The sequence below is a fragment of the Micropterus dolomieu genome, linkage group LG03, assembly GCF_021292245.1.
Source record: "Micropterus dolomieu isolate WLL.071019.BEF.003 ecotype Adirondacks linkage group LG03, ASM2129224v1, whole genome shotgun sequence".
Taxonomy (NCBI): domain Eukaryota; kingdom Metazoa; phylum Chordata; class Actinopteri; order Centrarchiformes; family Centrarchidae; genus Micropterus; species Micropterus dolomieu.
Window position 1 is genome coordinate 1,150,335 of NC_060152.1, and position 21,125 is coordinate 1,171,459.

The 21,125-nt window shown below is 42.2% G+C and overlaps 1 protein-coding gene across 2 annotated transcripts; it reads right to left on the bottom strand.

Moving 5' to 3' along the window:
* Nucleotides 1-245: 245 nt before the first annotated feature.
* On the bottom strand, nucleotides 246-18,249 carry pik3r4 (phosphoinositide-3-kinase, regulatory subunit 4). 2 transcript variants are annotated; one of them, XM_046045858.1, is made up of 11 exons: nucleotides 17,869-18,249; nucleotides 15,386-16,120; nucleotides 13,894-14,027; nucleotides 12,268-12,496; nucleotides 11,785-12,180; nucleotides 9,482-9,616; nucleotides 9,169-9,390; nucleotides 8,033-8,206; nucleotides 7,318-7,463; nucleotides 5,623-5,826; nucleotides 246-725 (listed from the first exon to the last, which is right to left on the bottom strand). In XM_046045858.1, the coding sequence occupies exons 2-11, from the start codon at nucleotides 16,101-16,103 to the stop codon at nucleotides 657-659; spliced, it is 2,427 nt and encodes an 808-aa protein (XP_045901814.1). In that variant the 5' UTR covers nucleotides 16,104-16,120; nucleotides 17,869-18,249; the 3' UTR covers nucleotides 246-656. The 2 variants fall into 2 exon arrangements, with proteins under 2 accessions (XP_045901814.1, XP_045901815.1); XM_046045859.1 differs by lacking the exon at nucleotides 246-725 and adding an exon at nucleotides 1,121-1,159.
* Between the last annotated feature and the right edge of the window lie 2,876 nt (nucleotides 18,250-21,125).

Consider the following 21,125-nt stretch of genomic DNA (forward strand, 5'->3'; position numbering starts at 1 on the left):
CAGAGACCGTGGCGTTTCAACTGATCAAAGTGACGCTGGGAAGAGTCAGTGTCTGCATGTTTTTAAGTACTTGAAGTGCTTGAATCCCAGGTTCCTCCTGTTGCCTCCCTCCTCTGAGTGCTCCCCTCCCTCAGAATAACTTTCTCAGCTGCCTTTGTAGGAAAACATCAGACAGCTGGATTTGCTTTGAATAGTTTTTTTTCCCCTCTCTCATGTTCGTATCAGATGACACTCAGAGGTGCTAATTCAAGTTCCAGTTTGTTTATTGTCTTTTATCCACATACAGAGTATACAAACGAACAAAAGGTCGCTTCTTACGGCCAAGGGTGCTAAAAACAAAGTCACAATAATTCAAACCACCAAACAACAACACTAGATGAGACAGGGCTGATCTCTTACTGTGAGGTGGAGTGAGCATGGTGTGTCTGGAGAATTATAAAGTGTGTAGTGCAACGTGTTCCTGAAGTATGTATACTTTTCCCCAGCAAAAAAATAAACATCCTCTTACTTAAAACTGCTATTATTTTCAGCAAACTTAACGTGTTAATATTTGTATGAACATAAAAACATTCAACAACTTAGGAGTCTCACAGTACAGAAATTCCAATGTATTGCTCTGGCAACATCTGCAGTCCTCATGCCTCCGTGCAGCATCCCTAAGGCACATTTACGCAGATGAGCAGGGACGCTGGGCAGCTTTCTTTTGGTGTTTTTCTTTTTCTCACCTTTGAGTCAGTGGAAAGGTCTCTTTAGTGTTCAAGTTTTTATAACTGTGACCTTAATAATATAATAATATTAATAATAAACAAGAGCACACTACAGCGAGACAGGAAGGACAGCTTACTTTTGACCCCCCCCTTTGTTCAGGAACCCATTTTTCTATCTGTTGGTCACATCTATGTGAAACTCAGTTTATGTCTTAAACTGATGATACATGTGGCAAGTTTTTGAGCAATGTTGCTAGGCAGTCTTGCTGGTGGCAAGTCCGACTTTGTTTTGAACGGATAGCGGCGGGGCGGGTGGCGGAAGGGGATTCCAGTCTCTCTCTCTCTCTCGCTCTCTCTGACCATCACGGTGGTGGCACCTCACTTGTACACCAGCGTACAACATTGAATGCAAAGGATTTCACTGGCTTTTAGGTGTGTTTGCTAAAGAAACCCTGTAGAACCAATCATCAAAACAAAATTTAGTCTAATTTTACCAGACGGCTGGGCATCTTTTTAGTTCTGAGCTGTTACCAGCAGCCTCTGCTCCCTGAAATCATACGTTCATGTCATTTGTCCCCAAAATCTGCGTGCAATTTCACATTAGTGCCTTGAGAGTGTAATAACTTCCACATTCACTTGGACGACCTTTATCTGTTTCTTTCTGTTGTTGGTGCAAAAACCCTGGTCTCACTGTAATTGTAATTTTTAGGGCGCATTAAGGTCATTAGAGCGACGATGTGCGCAGCTGAACTTCACTGATTATTAAAATCTCCCATCAGGATCTTGCCCTAATGTTAATTCATGTTCTGTGTTCTTCTACACATCCAAAAGCTTCCTCACGCAGCCAGATTCATACAGTGAAACTGTTTGGAGTAAAGCAGCCGTCCTCCTGATCAATGCTGAGCTCCACCAGGAAACAATTTCAGCAGCAAAAAGTTGAATTCTGTTTCCTCTGTCCTGTCATGTTTATAACTACATTTTGTTTTGTTTTGCTGCTTAAATGCTCCACGCTGTCTGCTGTCGGTCACTTTAAAATGACTGATGCAGCCTCTCTAATCATGAAAGGAAACCGTTAAAGAAAACACTGCAATAAAACACACATGGGAGAAAGAGAGATGTGACCCACAACCGGTTTATCATAACGCAGCGCAGTGAGGATCCAGATGTTTCATAGAGGAGACAGACTCCAGTCTGCTTCACTGATAAACCACAGAACTGCACAGGAACATCAGGCTTCGTGATCAGAGACGGTTTTTATATCACGTCCACACTTCTGACCACAACCCCTCTCTGCTGAGAGTCAGACATTCAATCAATCAATCAACGAGTATGTAAGACTACAAATGCTACAAGTGTTTTTCTTTCCTGCACCAGAATCCGGACTGGAAAATGTGAGTAAATATTTTAATAAAAGGTCACTATTCTTCCCACCCAGCATGACTCTCCTGTCTCGATGAAGGAGGTTTAGGTTTCTTATCGTGGCGTTGATATATTCCACTTTCTCATTTCCAGAATAAAGAAACTAATGTAAAACAGAGATGCCTTCTGTGAAACCTGTGGACCTGCTGACCCCAACATCTACCCACAAGAACAACACTAACAGACCAGGAGAAAGAGCATGACACAGTGGTTTAGTTTCTCAAAGATACAGTATGTAATCCAACAGCCTTCCCTCAAGTGATGCTTCATCATCCTGAATGCCACTTCTTTCCATTTCCACGTGTGGCAAACTATTTTATTTACAGCTAAAAGCACTTTGAATGATTTCTATCACACAGCAGCTGGATGTTATTCAAACAATAAGAGTGAAACTTATTCTGACCTCAAAACCTAATTTGGCGTACTGACATTTCTTTTTACTTATCGGTCAACAATTCGATACATCTGCAATATTACATATATATAAGCTAATATTGGCCCATTTACAGTTACAGTATCTCACAAAAGTGAGTACACCCCTCACATTTTTGTAAATATTTGATTATATATTTTCATGTGACAACACTGAAGAAATGACACTTTGCTACAATGTAAAGTAGTGAGTGTACAGCTTGTATAACAGTGTAAATTTGCTGTCCCCTCAAAATAACACATCACACAGCCATTAATGTCTAAACCGCTGGCAACAACAGTGAGGACACCCCTAAGTGAAAATGTCTCAGCCTCACAAAGAGCAGTGACTACCTGGAATATTAATTAATTAACATAATTAAGATGCCATTTTGAGCTCGACACTCTCAGAAAGATACATCCCTTGGTTGAACAAATCCACATCTTTCCTCACAGCTGAGTTTTAAACATCAACAGAGTTTGGCTGGGTTAAATAAAGAGCAAATAACAGACACTCTCTGCTGCTCAGTGGTCTGCGACCTGATGACAAACAGGAATAATCAAAACAGCATGGAGGCAGCTTGCACAAAGATAACAACACAGACACACACATCCCTGCTGCCACCCACCAGCATCCCATCATCCGGCCATATGGAGACATTTCAGGTAACTCAAGACGCCACAACAACAAAGTTCACAGGGAATGTGTGCATGTAGATGTCTGTTGTTGGATGATCGCTGAAACGCAGTGTTTCACTGCCCCCTGTGGCTGAAAGTCTGACCACAGCAGCATCACTGATCAATACTGAACACACACTGTCTTCATCTGACCCTTAAGTTTTTTGTTTATTTATTACATAATGGCTCATACAACGTGCTTTGTCCAACTAAAACTTAATTTGAGTTAGGGAAACAAGAAACATGTGATTTGGTAGTTTTCCTTCAAAAGTGAACTCAGTAAAGTTCAGCCAGTAACACTGCACGCTTAAAAAAGAAGAACATATTATTGTTCTTAAAATCTGGAATCAATGCTGTCATTTTATCCCAACTGTCAAAACATGATTTTGTTTTATTTAGTTACAACCTACCACACTGTCTCTGACTCTTTATGCTCTTTCACACAACTTTATATTTGCATTCTTCTCTTTGCTGCTGATTAACTGCACTGAGAACTCAGAGCAGATTATTTTCATACACTGATTAGCTTTCTGTAGCAGCAGGTTAACTGTAATGTTTGGCCTGTGAACAGCTCATTAATGACGAGCCGTCACTTCACTGATTACAGAAACACAATCTGATAATAGCACTTCAAACATAAGTGCAAACATGGGAAAGTCTTCAGCACGGCTGGCTTGTCCTCGACTTTAATGACCCTGAAATTACCCAAAACCATTGAATGGAATGAATCAAGCTGGAAAACACATTCGGCTGTATTCCAACAAAGGGACCCTTTTGTAAAATCCAATTTTCCAGAAAATTCACCTTATCCCCCTTACTGAAAAACATAGCTGCATTGATCTGAAATGGCTCTAACACCCTCCCCCGCCCCACCTAGGTCCACAACCTTGGAATCATTTTTGACCCCACCCTCTCCTTCTTGCCCAACATCAACCAGGTCACAACAACTGCCTTCTTCCACCTGAAGAACATCGCCCGCCTCCGGCCCTACTTGTCCTTTACTGCTGCAGAAAAACTCACCTGCCCTCACCACTTCTAGACTCGACTACTGCAACGGCATCCTCTACGGTTCACCACACAAAATCATCAATAAACTTCATCATTCATTTCAGAAACTTCAAACTTCATTTCAGAACTCTGCTGCCCGCATGCTCCCTTCCACCCTCTGCAGAGATCACATCACCCTCGTCCTTCACAACCTCCCCTGGCTCCCGGTTAAATACAGGATCCACTTTAAACTTCTACTCATCACCTACAAAGCCTTAAACAACCTGGCCCTTCCCTACCTCTGCGACCTCCTCCCCCACCATGTCGCCTCAGGTCAGCGGACGCAAGAACACTAAAAGCTAAGTAAGTATGTATTTAGAAAAGTGCTACATAATCTCTAATTTATTATTATTAGTTATAAAACAGTTAGCTCAAATCAAGCAATCTAATCAGTTCGTAGTAGTGGTATAATCAGCGTGTACAACGGCCATGACATTGAATTCCTTTGCACTAATCCGTAGTAACCTTAGACTGCCTTTAATTAAGTCAAATGTAAGGCTGTAGATTAATATCGTACACTGCACTGTGACTTTTACTGTCCTCTTTTACCCTAAATGTATTTTATCCTGTTTCCATTTCACCCTTCTAAAATTTAATGTATTTTTTTTTTCAATTTTCCTTTGTTGCTGTTATGTTTTATGTAAAGCACTTTGAATTACCTTGTTGTTGAAATGTGCTATACAAATAAACTTGCCTTGCCTTGATTACTGGCTTGCTGGAAACTAATGGAAGTGGACGCTCCAAAAGTAAATTTCGACCTCTTATCATGAAGGAGTGCTTTGAGCAGGTATTGCCGGGGAAAAAAAGACACCTGTGAGACATGCGGAGCTGACATAAGCCTAGTTCACACTACACGATTTTTTGCCGGTCACACATTTTACTCCCCTCCAGCTCTCTGTAGCTCAGACAATCCCTGCTACCTGCGTGTGCTAATCCATCCTTTCACCCAGATTCTTTGTCTTTATAATTGCCATCTTTATTATAACAAACAACAGCTGTTTCATGTGCGTTTTCATGACAAAACGTGGTTTGGAGACCAGCGTCGGGTGACACGGCTTCTGTCAGCTCGTGTAGTGTGTGACCCCCTGTCACCGATCAGTCACGTAGTGTGAACGCCACAACAGCTTCAAGACTCCCGTCACAAGACGGCAAGTTGTGTAGTGTGAACAGCACGGCGATAGGCCGACGCTGAAAGTCGTGTAGTCTGCACGAGCCTTAAAGAGGAGGTTGACCAACTCGAAAAGAACCAATCGGCTAAAACCCACGTCATTCATCATCAAAAGAGATATAAAATTTATGTGAAGAATCTGGATACCATAAGCGTATATCACGGCCTGTTGTGAGCTATTGCTTAAATAACCTGTGAGAGCAGCTTCTTGAGGAGCTGTGCGATGGCCGGGTCCTCAGGAGTGGGGCATTCTGGGATAGATCCTGCGCGCTTCTTCTGTCGCAGCAGCAGGTGGCGGAAGAGGCTGGCGATGTCTTTGGAGCGCAGGGCGTAGTCGAAGATTGAGCGACTGACCGGCTCCTTCAGCACACTCAGAAGCACCAGCTCTTTATCAATCTAGAGGAGAGAGAGAGAGAGAGAGCGGGGGTCGAGGGTGAGGAGGAGGATGAAGGTGAAGGAGGTCAGACGCAGAGGTGGGACCAAATCGTCACTCAAAAGTCACAATAAGTCTCCAGTCTTAGCACTCTAAGTCCCAAGCCAAGTCCCAAACTTTGGGTTTTGAGTCCTAAACAAGTCATAATGTGCTCTTCACCAAATTTAAAATCATTTCATATTTTTACTAAAAGTTAAAATGAAAAAAACTTTATTGAATGAAGCCTTTACCTGTATAGAAAAAAGGCAGGGGTGCAGTTTCACACAACAAATGTTCTATAATTTCATGAATTAAATGAGATGTTCGTGTTGCTAATTATTTATCTCAATATTGAGATCACAATTATTTAACTCATTAAGTTAGGAAACATTAATCTATTGAACTTTTAAAATGTAATACTTCATTTTTAAATACTATTAGATATGCATTACGCCAGCATCCCAAACAGCCCATGAAATAAGAATAAGAATAGTTATCCAACATTAACTTTAAGCAGCGTCTAGAGCGCAAGAGGACGACAGATGGATCACTGAGGGGGATCTGTGTGTCTGTGTGTGTGTGTGTGTGTGTGTGTATACACATGGAGGGGAGTATGGGCAGGTGACAGGTGAACTACGAAGTTACGTTACAGAACGCTGAAATACAACCGTGGTGTTTTGTCGGGAGATGCAGTCACTTAAACAAACAGTGAGAAGACTATAAATCTGTTTGACGTTAGAAGACACAGACACATATTTTACAAGCAATTTTACCGACCAGGTAAAGCAACACTGAAAACACCTGGTTTAGAATAAATCTAAATGAACGTGAAAGCTGGCCTGGGGCTTAATGTGAAGATATAAGGCATTGATTTTATTATTATTAATAATATTAATATAGTAGTAGTAGCCATTTTGGCGCGCTTCAGACAGTTGGTGATCATTCCCTCTGGCTGGATGAAGCTCTATGTTCCTGATTTTACGCATGATCCATGATGATACAGAAATAAATGGCAAAAAAGCATACTGTCAATATTTAAAGAGACCCCCCAACATTTCACAAATCTCGTTTTTAAAAGGGAGCTCATGTTTTATTAAGAGGAGTTAAGCTCTCCCTGGCTCCCCCGTAGCACCCTGAGTGAAAGCCAAAAGTCGTAATTGAGATTTTTACTTTACTTAATTAATTGCGCAGCGCTTTGCTGATGCGGCACGGAGTTTTTTAATATCATAATTTATATTTGGGCATGGTGAGTGTCAAGTCAGCTCGAGTCAAAAGGCTCAAATCCTAGTGAAGTCAGGAGTCCTTGGTGTTAAAGTCAAAGTGTCGAGTTGTCTTCTTAGATTTTGTCAAGTCGAGTATGAAATCATAATTTCTGTGACTCAAGTCTGACTCGAGTCCAAGTCATGTGACTCGAGTCCACACCCTTGGTCAGACGAGACACAAATGAAAGACGTGTGGCGACGATGAGGACTCACCTGGATTATGGGCTGGGTGATGAAGGGGTTGAGGTGGGGCATCAGTTTGCAGTAGACGTCGGCCACGTTGAGGTGCTGTGCGATGACAGTGATGAAGCCCACTGCCCCGTAACGGATCCACAGGTTGGGGTGACACAGGAACGGAGCTACGGCAAGACAGAGAAGACAAATTATAAATGCTCCGTATTTGTATAGCGCCTTTCTAGTCTTTTCGACCACTCAAAGAGCTTTTACACATCTGCATTCACTCACAAACATACACTGAACTCAAACAGAAACTAACATTCACACACTTGCGGAACAGACACCAGGGTAATTCAGGGTTCAATATCTTGCCCAAGGAAACTTTGACAAGCAGCCTGGAGGAGCCCGGGGATTGAACCTGCTCTACCTCCTGAGCCACAGCTGCCATTCAATTTGGTGTTTAGTTCAAACGACAAAACTGCGACTTTCTAGACTTAAATGATCTTTTAAACTGACAAACATTATGTTTGTAATTCAGGAGACAATTCAAACAGGATCTAAACATTAGTTGTCTTTCAGCATTTACTATCATACATATTCTTTTCAAAACAAGGTCCCATGGGGCGGAAGGGAGGGACTTAGGTTCTCTATAATTAGATTTCATGTCAAGTATTTATAACAACATCCAGTGTGATGTGTGTTCATCAGGCTGTGGCCTTCACTCAGTGAGCAGCAGACTCTCAGATCTCACCTATGTCACTGACGAACTCGTAGATGTGAGGTTTCTGTAGCAGGCCCAGCTGACACATGCAGGTGAGAGAGTTCAGAGCTTTGTAGATGACGAACTCCTCTGTGTCGCTCAGACCCTGCTGGAGGAGAGGCTTCAGGATGGCGGAGCTCTGCCAGCCAACGTACGCTGCAACACCTTCAACAGGGAGAGAAAACAAACGCACAAACTGATTCACCAGTTTATCACCAGGATAATGTGTACTTTCCTTATCTGTTATGAAAAAAAAAAAAATACATTTAGATTTTTTTTTTTAAGTGTCTATGAAAAAAAAAAAAAATCTATGAAAAATCAGGAGATCGCTAACTTTGTTTTGGAGAGATTTCTCCTGGAAGACTCTGGCGGTAATAAAGAACCAGATTAATCAGAAAACCAAATTAAGTAGGTTTCAGCAGCCGTGCTGGAGGGCCGGATCATACCTCTGGTTTTTGGTCTTGCCCACTCTTTCTCTCATAATCTTTTTTGGAAAAGAGAGGCACATTTAATCTCAGAGATTCTCAGCCTGAAATCTGATTTCTCTTTTACCTTTCTGTACCTTGGAACTATCCCTGAAGGTCTCAGTAAAAGTGACACCTACCTGATCTGAACATCTTCTTGGCCGCAAGCAAGAAAGCAAATTACAAAATGTTGGCTGCAGAGGAAACCCTCCCTCAGTATCCCCCCTTATCAACACAATGATAGTGTGCTCAGTGGAGAAAATTACTTTTACTCTTCGCCTCCTAACGGAGAACGGAGTCAAATATTGGGAAAAGTGGGATTGTCATTTTCATAAGCACCGTGAACCTGTTTGGGCTTCTACATCACAAAGGACCAAGTCACAAGCAATCCTAATAGTGTTTGAATATACCCCGAATTCAAATTCATATCAGCCACACAGAAACTCCCCTATTTACTGGGAGAAATGCCCAAATGTCAAATAATTGCTGCAAAATATCTCTCCTCATGCCATGCCCACGTAGGGGCCCTTACCCAGCCGGGGCCCTGGGTCGGCTGCCCTCATGCACCCACGCTACCTCTGCTTATGACACTGTCACGCTGTCATTTCATCACCTTCATGTCAGACATAGTGCTTTCTAGGCTATGTTGTGAGGTGTTCTTACCCACGATGCTGTCGAAGAAGGCTCCTCGCAGATGCCAGTCATTCTTGTCGTTGAGGAAGGTGATCATGTGAGACAGCAGCACGTCGTTGGCTTTCTGCCGGCCGAAGAAGACGCAGAGGCGCGTGATGCCGTTCTCCATCAGCGACTGTTTGACGATGTTCTCCGAGTCGCTCAGCAGCGTCACCACCTTCTGCTGCACCATCTCGTGCAACGCCTGCAGCTCTGAACGGGAAACACGCAGCACGTTTTTTTACACAGCTGAACACTTCTACGCAACTTCAGCGGGAATGTCAGATCGTGTGTGCTTCTGTACCGGAGTCGTAGTTTTCGTTGGGGTGCAGTATTTCCTCCGTGTCCTCACCGCTCAGGTCCTGTTCTGTGTTCACGTTGTTTTCCTGAACCAACTCCAGGAAACGCAGCGCGCTCTCTGCCAGATGAGCTATGTTCTCTGAACGTCACCAGAAACATGAGAATAAAGACAAAGGCCAAAAACAACATGTTCCAAATACTGATGTTTGGAGGCAGGTACCAACGAATCCCTTCGATTTAAAATTTACATTTTACAGAACTGTGACCAAGATATACTTTCAGTGTAGAAATAAACTTGTCAGTTTTCTCTGGTGAACAAACTAGAAGATTTGAATATTGTCATTTTCCTTCCATAATTTAATTCAAAAAAGGAAACTTTCATATTCTAGATTCATTTGAAACTTTTCAAGCCTTTTTTTGTTTTATCTCAATGATTACAGCTTACAACTCATGGAAATCAAACAGCATCTCAAAATGTATTCAAATTTTAGAATAAAGAATTAATAATACAGAAATGTCGACGTGAGAAGGGATCCAATTAGCAAATTAACTCAAAACACCTGTAAAGGTTTCCTGAGCCATTAACCTCCCAGTCTGGTTCTGGTGCTTACCCACAATATTCCAATTTTTTGCAGATGCACCATTATGTGATGGAGAATTGTTTATGAATTAATCTTTGGCTTTCTTGTTTAGACATTTTGTTCAACATACCAGCACCAGTATATTGGACTGGTTTAACTGACATTGGCTCTTTTCCAAATGCATTTACTTTGACAGCAAGAAAATTAATATGTATACTAAGTACATGTTATCCTGGTTAATCCAATAAAGAGACTTAGATTCAGATTTTTTTTATTTAAAAGGACTTAATCACTCATTTATAGCTTAGCTTTAGATTAACATACAACAGTTTCTTTTAGCAGCGGTGCTAAGGTTCACAGTAAATATATGTGTATATTTAATGAGTGACACTTAGGGGGATCAGGGGATCCCAAACATTAGGCTTTAGACATTAAAGCAACCCTTTGACACTAGTTGCAATTGTCTACAAGTTGTTAAACCTTATGTCTGGTGCACACTAGAGGATTGTCAAATGTTTACCGATTATAAAAACATGGGATACCACAGACATTTGAATTTATTAGTAAAGGATAGTCTCTTGAGATGCATAATCTCGTTTTCAAGAGGGTCCTATAACATAAGAGCAGATGGTTCAGTCCAGACGCAGGACCATACACTCAATACTACACCCATACTAAACCGTTTCAGAGTGGCAGTTCTGGAGACTTGGGATCTCACAGAACCCCGCGTGATCAAACGTGACTTAAGATGGAAACAAACATGGAGGCAGACTGTCGTCGTCAGCTGGTTGACCTCGAGTGTGCTGTGTTTTGCACAGAAAAACAAAAAGAAGAGAATCTCACTGTGGATGAACTTGAGGCTGAGGAGAGGGAATCATCTTTTAAAGAGCAGATACACAACACGCTGGGGACGCTTCCTGCTCAGCTTGCTCTCATTGGCTGCTGCGGGTTTTTGTTCAGAGGCTCCCCAATTTTGAATCTCAAATATCAGATATTAGGATTTGAAATCGGGGTGCCTCCGATCCAGTTCGCGGACTTAAGATTATGTCTGTAAACGTCCCACACTACGGGATCATTTGGGCGATAATCTTTCCAGCGGTTCTCGGGAGGTCGAATCAGACCCAAAATCGGCCCAGTTATCCTCTAGTGTGCAGCCAGCATTTTTTTCCTCTATTAAATGTTTTTTTAGGGGCATAAACATGTGATTTTATCCAGCAATTTGTAAGAAAAAAGCAAAGATTAGAGGAAAATCTGAAAAAATAGATTAGTTGGATTAGCTGGAATGTTTTCCTATACAGTTATCATCCTGTTACCCCTCAGCTTTATCTTTGTGGGCCTTGTGGGGTCCCGACACCGACCTGGGGGACCACTGGTTTAGACCATTATGTAGGATCTCAAAATGAGATCCCATCTGGATCCATCAAACTCACCTCAGGGCATGACAGAGACTAATTAATCAAAACATGATGATGTCTAAACCCTTTTCTGAAGGAACCCTGAGATAATTTATTCTTATTTTACACTGGGTAAACCCAGGATGTCAACACTTTTTATAGCTGCCCTGTTCCAACAAATAGAAATGTTGTTTATTTTAAATAATGAAGCCTGATGTAGTTGCTATTTTTGTAAATATTGAGCTCTTCACCAGAATTTAAAATACATTTCTGTAGGTATGAGTAAGTCTTTTAAAGTAAACATTTTATCTGGAAGCCTGATAACCACGGACCTGCGTATGCCAGCCTGACGATGGTGGCGTCGTCCTGGGCGAGGTGGGCGATGCCTGGCAGGATGTACTCTGGGTAGATGTTGACGTCGTTCCTCGGCACCTCCTTCACCAGCGCCAGCACTTTAGTCAGAGTGCGCACGGCCTGAGCGCGCACGCGAGGCACGGGGTCGTTGCAGAAGTGCAGCAGGTAGGGCGTGATACGGTCGAGCAGGATGTCAACGCCGAGCCGTGGAGCCAGGTGGAGGATGAGCTCCAACGCTGCAAGCTTGGAGTCGCAGGAGTGCAGCGTCTGGAGGCAGGACGTGATGACGGACACCAGGACGATGAGGCCCTGCTCCTCTCTGGAGCTCAGCACGCCATCGCTGATTTCCTGAGACGGAGAGGAAGAAGAAGAGCCTGCAGGGGAAACAGTTTGTCTTTTTTAAACAGCCAACAAAAACTGGAGAGAAGGTGTTTCATTGTGTAACCATCAGAACATCTTACCTCTCAGCTCCCTCTCACCTCCTCGCAGATTGTGCAGGATGTTGTCGAGGTCTTTGCGGATGACGAGAACTCGCTCGTCTGCGGACTGGAAAGTCTCTTTGGCGAACTGAGCCATGTACGGCTGCAGGAAGGTGTAGAAGATGTCGGGGAAAGCTTTCCCTCTCTGCTGCTTCAGGTACTCCTCTGCTGCCAGGCGCTTCTCTGGCTCCCTCTGCACCATCTGAGCTACCTGAGAGAGAAAATTACACCCAGAACATGTAAACTACTGTAAGAAAACAAAATGCGTTTGTTAGACTAGAGGTCAGCTACACTGGCAATTACAGACAGATAAGGTTACCAACGGAACTTTTTCAGACATTTCGACTTATCATTACTAAAAAAAAGCACAGGTACAACAAATTTGTTTAACAGCTGCTCAGTTCTCAGGAAGCCAGTATGCACAACAGCAGGACCCTGGAACCAGTTTTATAATGTTATAAATCACACCTGCTCTTCTCCTGCTGTGACAGGTCAAACTGTCTGCTGTAAAAAAAGGTTTATTGTTATTCAGCCTGATGAATCTGAAGGCGTTATTTACTCACTGATCTCCAAACAGTGTCTAGAATGGGATGAAATAACTATCTCCTCTGTATCAGATCACTGTAGACAGCATTGTAAATCAAGGAGAAGGACTGTTTTATTGCAGTATTAGATTTAGGGTGCTTTCACACCTGCCTGCACTGGAGTTGGTTTTCCCCCTTGGTGTGGTTCACTTGTGGTGTGAAAGCAAACAAACCAACCACAGGATTTTATGATAACAGAGGTGTGATCTGAGCATTATTTCCAGTTAAACCAATAAATCCATCTGCTGAATGTGTTCAGCGATTTTATAATTGATCTGTGTAAGCCACTATGTTTATGAAAATCATTTGTCAGTGCAGGTATTTCCCTGATTAATAGGTTAAAATCTGTTAAAAAGGAGAGCCAGCAGTACTCTGTTTACCCCGTCAGTTCATTAAGTCCATAAAACATTTGTTTATATTTGATACCACAGTATACTATAGGCTAACAAGCCCTGAATTACTACTGTACATGTCCTGTTGTTTTTTTATGAGGCTTATGCGGTTGATGTGCGGTCTAAGAAATTATTACTTTGTGAGCTCTTCGCAATACAGATGAGAAGCATTAAAGTGCTTCATAAACTTCTGTCAGTCACCAAGGATTGATTTCCTCACGTGGGTCCTGATGATGGAGGATCCCAAAGCTGTCCAATCAACACCTTACCTGTCAGTCTGTGTAACGCCATCGTTACTTCTCTTGGTCCGTTTGGAAAACTGCAGTGCGAACATGAACCAGACCAGAACTAAAATGCAACAGTGTATCATTGTTTTCATAACCCAGAATATGAGCTCATCTGTTCCAGGACAAACAGGACCAGTGTTTCTGTGATGATGTTATTTATGCTGTTTAATTTCATTAACATATATTTATGTGCAAAGGGGGCACTTCAGTAGCATAAAGCAGAATCATTTACGCAGCATAGAGGGTGCTGGATGTTGCTAAGCCCTCTCAGACAACATGACTGTGGTATTTATAGATAAAACGGTTTTGACATCTGACACCCTCACAGCCGACAGTGATCATTACCAGCTCCCGGATGCTCCGGTCCTCGATCTTCATGAGGACGTGCTCCGTCTGGAAGTGTCCTTTACGATACGCCAGCAGCTGGGACAGATCGAAGAGAGGGACGCCCTCTGTGAACAGCTCCGCTATCACACAGCCTGAAAACACGAAGGGTTGAAAACTCAAATACACACACACAGTAGTCCAACCATTGGTTTTCATGTTCTAGCCATTTAAATACATATTTTATTTGCAAAGCATACCAACATGTTTTAGACAGATTAACAGTACACCTGGTCCTTAATCATCATACGTGGAGATAAGTGGGTTACTTTGATATTTGTGTTACTGGTTTTCTTCAAAGCTGTGGTCTATAACAACAAGTCTGTAAAGTGTGACTTCAGTACTTTTCAACCCTGTTTTCCCATGTTTTTGTGTCTAAGTGAATAAATGGGACACATTTTCTGAAATTAGTCTATAGGTGCTTGTTTTAGCAGACTCAGAAGAGTCTGATGACATTATGGGAAGGATCCCTTCAGAGAGAGAGAGACCCTTTTTTTTTCCTTTTTTTTTTTTAAAGAGTAAGATCCTTTTTGTTTAACCAGAAACAGCCATTATATATCTCTCAAAGCCACCATAATTTTCTCTCTGTGGTCTACCACTTCATAGAGTCTGGTGGCTATGACGCGAGAAATGTAACGGCTGTTTCTGGTTAAACAAAAAGGATCTTATTCTTTAAAAAAAACCAAGTCTGTCTCTGTAGGGATCCTTTACATAATGTTAATAAACAACATGAGCCTGTCGGCGCCAAAAACAAGCACTTTCATGGGGTGCAAATGCCCGCATTACACCACAGCCCTGTTTCACTGCTGCTGAAGTTACCGTTCAAGACTAAACCTGCGAAAGTGCAGGTGATTTACAGTGTGTGGGATCGAGACTTTTCAAGGTGAACTCCAAACATGAAGCTATTTTCAGATACAAGTAACTTCTTTTCTTAGAAGCCCCATTAAGAAAATAATGATAAATTATGATTTCAAATTAAAAAATATAATTTAGTGGAAAATATATCTATACATGATAAAATACGATATACAGTCGACCTAAAAAAAAAAAAAGTATTAAATCCAAATTTACTTTGGAAAACTATGAGCAAAAGAAATATAGTTAACTGTAAGTTACATGTGGGGATTTTGGTACAATTTAATGTTCAGTAGTTTCATGTCCGAGAGACTGTTCGCAGTCTTTTATTGCATATTTACAAAATGCTTAAAGTGATTATTCAGCAACTTAAGTGTGCAGCTACAGTAAAAACGGGTCTGTGGTCACAACGCCACGGCAGCTGATCACGAGTACATGAGCAACTCTCAGCCAATAAGATGATGGTTTTTGCTGTGATGCATTTTCTATTATCTGAAATCTGACAGATGCTTTGGAAAATAATTACATATGACCCTGATGGAAGAACCACGGATGTTTTGAGGGGCTCTACTTCAGTTTTATCTCCACGCATCTCTACCTGCAGAGAAGATGTCCATGGCCTGTTTGAGTTCCCCTCTGCTCCTCTGGTTGTTATTGGTCAGATCCACCAGCGGCGTATTCTGGTCGCTCTCAGTGGTAAACATGCTTCCATCCACGAACCTCTCTGGTGCGATGTAGCACGTTCTCCGTCTGGACGTGTCGAAGAAGTAGTTGAAGTCGGCGGGGTTGTCCTCCGGCAGGTATGTGGGCTTGAAGCTGGCGAAGTCTGTGAGCAGCACCCAGTTCCAGCTGGTCACCATCACGTTCTCCGTCTTGATGTCGCCGTGGCGGACGCCGGCTTTGTGGGCCTGGTCGACAGCGTTGAGGATCTGAAAGGCCAGCCAACGCTTCTCCACATTGTTGAGGAATGGCCGAGTGCTTATGCGGTCGTACAGGTTGTCCCGGACGTACTGACGGAACAAGATGGCGGCTTTCTCAGTCAGGGAGGTTTTCTGGAAGGGTAGGCAGTTCTGGCAGGAGTGCAGTCTGATCTTCAGCTCCTCCAGCTCCTGTTTGTAGCTGGTCAGAGGCAGCGAAGGGTCCTGGATGGCAAAGACTTTGACCACCACCAGGCCCTCCCGGTGTTTGGCCCGGGCCACCTTGAAGAAGCGAGTGCTGCCCAGACTCTTATCATACTCGTGGTCGTGAATGTCTGAGAAGTAGCTGTCCACAGACAGGATCTGCGAGGGGGCGATCCCCGCCAGCTGATTCCCCATCACGCCTCAAAACACGTCTGTGGAAAAGTTACAATAAAAATCGGTTAGATACACACTTTTACTTAGTGAAATGTAACCTAAAGTGTGTCTGATGTAGGGCTGGGTGATACAGCCAAGAATGTTATAACAATAACAAATTTTATTTTATTTAAAATAGATAATTATCAGGATAAATGTCAAATCATTATGTCTTTCAAGTTTAAAGGCTGATTTTTGCTCCTGAGTGAAAATTTAAGAAACCAGATGGTTAATCATATGGTTAAACTTTTCTTTATGGTCAGAACGTGACAAACACTTGATGCCAAACAGTCGATCACTTCACAAATCTGAGGAAGAACATTCAAAACTATTATGATAAAAATAAATTTAACAAATATGATTTTGATGATTTCAGTCCCTTTTCCTCAATAAAATAAAATATTTTAACAGAAACATTAAGTGCTAATTTGTTCATTATTCATATGAATTAAACCAAGTATTTATTGATTCTCAGTCATCCAGGTCATAGTTATCCATTATTTATTTATATTAATTATATTGATATTGCGTAAAATTATATTGCGATAATTATCATTATTGTTTTATTGCCCATCCCTACAGAAAAATGTTTACTTTGGGTTCATACAGCTGTAGTAATGGCGAGTTGTGTTTATTCGCGTTATCGCGTTGTGTGTGAAGACTCAGCAGCTGTCCAGCGATAAACCCCCGCGAGGACAGCGTTTGTTCTGAATGCAGGTGTCCTGCCGAAAAGCGATCGACTGCCGAAAAGTGATTGCCGTCTGCTGGAGCTGTATTGCCCAGTCTCTTCAATCACTTTCTGGCAAGTGAAATAGCCTACTGCATTTTTTGGGTTGTATTGGCCATTTAAAGGTTTTTAAGAGGTAAAATAGTACTAGGTGAGCTATAATCTGTCAAATATAACTCTTCTGAATGAAATCAACTAATTTCAGGGCAGAAATAACCTTTCAGTCAATAACAAAAGGCTTCAATCATTTTCTGGCAAGTGAAATACTGCATTTTAAGAGTTGTACTGGCCATTTAAAGGTATTATAACAGGTAAAAAAAGAGTGGATTGGTTGGTAGGCCTACACAGCAAGTAAAATAATGCAGAGTCATAAGGATAATTGCAAAATTGTCTTCATTTTATAGCTAAGTTGGCAGTAAGTCATGTTAATTAGGCTACAGCCCGTTTTCCAAAAATAAACAAAGATATTACACATAGGCCTACCAAACATCAGTTTTCGAGAGACGATCACTTTTCATCTCGAACGCACCTAATGTAACACAAATCAGGCTATAAATCAAAAAACAAAACTCACAGGATGTGTTTCATAACAATGATAAACGTCATGTGCGGAGGTATTTAAAAATTGCGGCTATATCTGACATAATTTTATGATTGATATATTATTGTATTATAACCACTGGGACTTCAGGGGGACAGTGTTCCGTTGTATGAAGATAAATGAACGAATGACAAGAGAAAGAAGGAATCTTGAGGAAGAACTGATGAAAATATTAGCATGTTGAGCCAACTCTGGATCATTTATAGTTACTTATAGCTGTAATTAATGAGCACTGCCCCGGTTAACTTAAATAAACAAATACATAAAGATTAAATGACACATGAGCAGCAAGTCACATGATTCAGAGGAGTTAGCATGCAAGCTAACCATTATTCCCCTAAAGGAACCGTGTACGTAAGCACCATACTCAAACCATCACTGTCCGCGTGAAAACAATTAAATAACGCGATTATTATTACCAGCAGCTAATGTCGCTCCTGACTCAGGACTGCTGATGCTGTAGCAGGCTAGCGAGCAGCCGACGGTTTCCAGCGATGCTGCTAACGGCTGCTCACGGTGACAAACTTCAGAGTAACCGTCTTCATGTCGTCTCTCTGTGCGTTAGCTACGGGAGCAGTCCAGCTATCGTACCGTCCTGCCACTGTTAAAAAGCCCCGCTGCGGTAAACGGGCCGTAACCGTGATTAACAGACAGAAGTAGCAGCCTGAATCACCGTTAGCTCGTTAGCCGTTTCCAGCTATTGTTATGAATCCGGGTGAGACCGGAAAGGTACACCGCGGTGCTTCTTCGGTGGTTTCAGTTTGTATCCTTTGACACAAGTCATATTACGGTATATTATATTATATATTTTTTATATTATATAATATTATATTATATTATGTTAGAGAATATTATTTTGGATTATATGTTATTATATTATATTATATGGGTGGCGACAGTGCAGCGGATAAGACACATGCCTCCAAACCCTAAACAAAATTCAAATAACGGTCCGATTTTGAAATTCCTATGTTCATTCCGTCGTTTGAGATAGACGTTAAAAAAAGAAAGACAGGTGGGCCAGGTGACCCGAATGTAATAGTAAACATATTAAAATAAATGCCAAGCTTGTAGTACGGGAAGATCTGTAACATTATGCAGCACCAGGGTGACGTTAGATGAAAATAAATAAATAAACAAAGCTGGAACGAGAGAAATACGTTAGCAACAGTAGTTGATTACATGCACTATAATATTGTGCATTTATTCATGTAACAGCAAGAGTCACATTATTTTAAGCGCATTGTTTGGTGCAGTACAGTTGGTAGGCTAATATAGGTTAACCTAAGAAATTATTGTGTGTGCAGAGTCGTTACTGTCAGCGCTATATTTTAAATATTAAATTAATATTTAACGTGGTTTAAGGTCAGGACTTTTGACTTGGCCTTTCAAAAACATTCACTTTATTCTTCTTTAAGGTAGGTAGTTAGATTTATTTTGTCACAATATAACAGGTTATATAGTGAAATTGAGTTTGTAACTCCCTTCTGCTACATAGCAGACAGTACACATTAATACAGAAGGAATTATAAAAATGGTAAACAGAAATAAACTATCATCACTGGAGCAGTGCTGAATTTGAGTTTAAGAGTCTGATAGCTTGGGGGGGAAAAGCTGCTCTGCAGTCTGGTGGTGCGGCAGCAGAAACTTCTATATCTCTTCCCAGAAGGCAGCATGGTGAACAGGCTGTGGCTGGATGGGTACTGTCCTTTAGTGTCCTTTGGGCTCTGCTTCTTCTGAGCAGTTTTAATCACCCGCTGCAGAGCCCTCCGGTTCTGGGCCGTGCACATCCCATGCCAGTTAGTGATGTTTCCAGTCAGGATGATTTCTATTGCTCCTCTGTAAAAGCTGACAAGAACTTGCCGCGGGAATTTTGCCTTCAGTTTCCTCAAGAAAAACAATCATTTCTGAGCTTTCTTCACCAGCATGGAGATGTGAGATAACCATGTCAGGTTCTCTGTGATGCCAGGAACCTGAAACTGTTCACCTGCTCCACCTCAGCTCCACTGATGTAGACAGGAGTGTGTGTCTTTATCTCCTTTTTTCCTGAAATCAATGATCAGCTCCTTAGTTTTGCTGACGTTGAGCAGTAGGTTGTTCTCTGAGCACCACTCTGCAAGATAATGAATTTCATCCCGATATGAAGTCTCATCGTTGTTTGAAATCCAGCCATCACAACAGAGCTCTCTCCATGTCGGGGGATGCCGTCGTGGTGTACAGCGTTACGACAGTGGCCGTTGTTCTGGAGGTGGAGTAGACTTTACAGCTGACTTCAGGTTATGATGTTTAGGAGATCAAAGCGAGCATAAAAGGTGTTCAGTTCATCTGGTACTGTGGCCTCACACATGATGGGGGAGCTCCTGCTTTTGTAGCCTGTGATGTTTTTGATGGCCTGCCACATATCTTTGGTGTCGTTGGTGTTGAGGTCTCATCTGCTGATGTCTCCGCTTTGCCTCCTTGATGTCAGCTTTCAGTCTTGCTCTGGCAGTGCTGTAAGCTTCTTTATCACCAGACCAGATAGCAGCTTTTTTGGCTCTGGATAGAGCCCTCACTTCTCCATTCATCCAGGCCTTCAGATTTGGAAATGATTTTATCGTTTTAGTTATCTCCACATCATCAACACATTTGCTGATGTATGATGTCACTGATGATGTATATTCCTCAGATTGATGTGGCTCTCTGGGGCGGCGGCCTCTTTGAATATTCTCCAAACTGTGCTCCCAAAACAGTCTTGTAGAGCTCCTGTAGATTCATCAGTCCACTCTTTGACTGTTTTAATTGTTGGTTTGACCTTTTTTTAATCAGTTGGGTGTAAGTGGGCGGAAGAAGCATAAAAATATGGTCTGATAAACTAAAATGGGGACGGGGGAGGGCTTTGTAGCTGCCAGGAATATTGGTGTAGACGTGGTCCAGCACCACTGTATAGCATACTTCCACGGCAATAATAAACGCCATATACTATTATGTATTAATAGGCCAAGACTGAACGACCATCGTTGGCATCTTCACCTGAGGCCAATAGGTTACGTTTGTTAATTTTGGTGCTGTTCCTCTGAAGGAGTTGAGGGCTTTGCTCTCCACTTCTTCCATGTAGATGTTCGCCACAATCAGGGATACCAGTGAGCTCATGTCACAGCCATGCTTCTGTCTGTAGAATCCAGGGAGACTGAACAACCACTACACAAACGCATGGCTCAACACAGAAGGGCCAACACCTCAGGTCAAGACTCTGCAGTCTACTTACATCTGAAGGACAGGGACACTCGTTTGAGGACCACCAGGTGCACATTTTAGACAGAGAAGATGGATGGTTTGAAAGAGGTGTCAAGGAAGCATCTACACCAGGGTTGAGAAGCCATCATTGAACAGGGGAGGGGGTCTACGCCACCACTTATCCCCCACTTACAATGCTGTCCTTTCATCACTTCCCAGGAAACTCAACAAACGTAACCTATTGGCCTCAGGTGAAGATACCAACGATGGTCGTTCAGTCTTGGCCACAGGTAGTCTTAACGACCGTAACGACTGTCGTCACAGCAACCAGGAACACTAACGAACCAGCGGTATCGATGACCCGGGCCAACGACCCCACTGAGGTTAAATAGCTGAGTTTTCCTGACAGTCAGTCAGAACTGAAGAAGTCCTTTGGATGAGGGACGAAACGTCTTCCAGTATC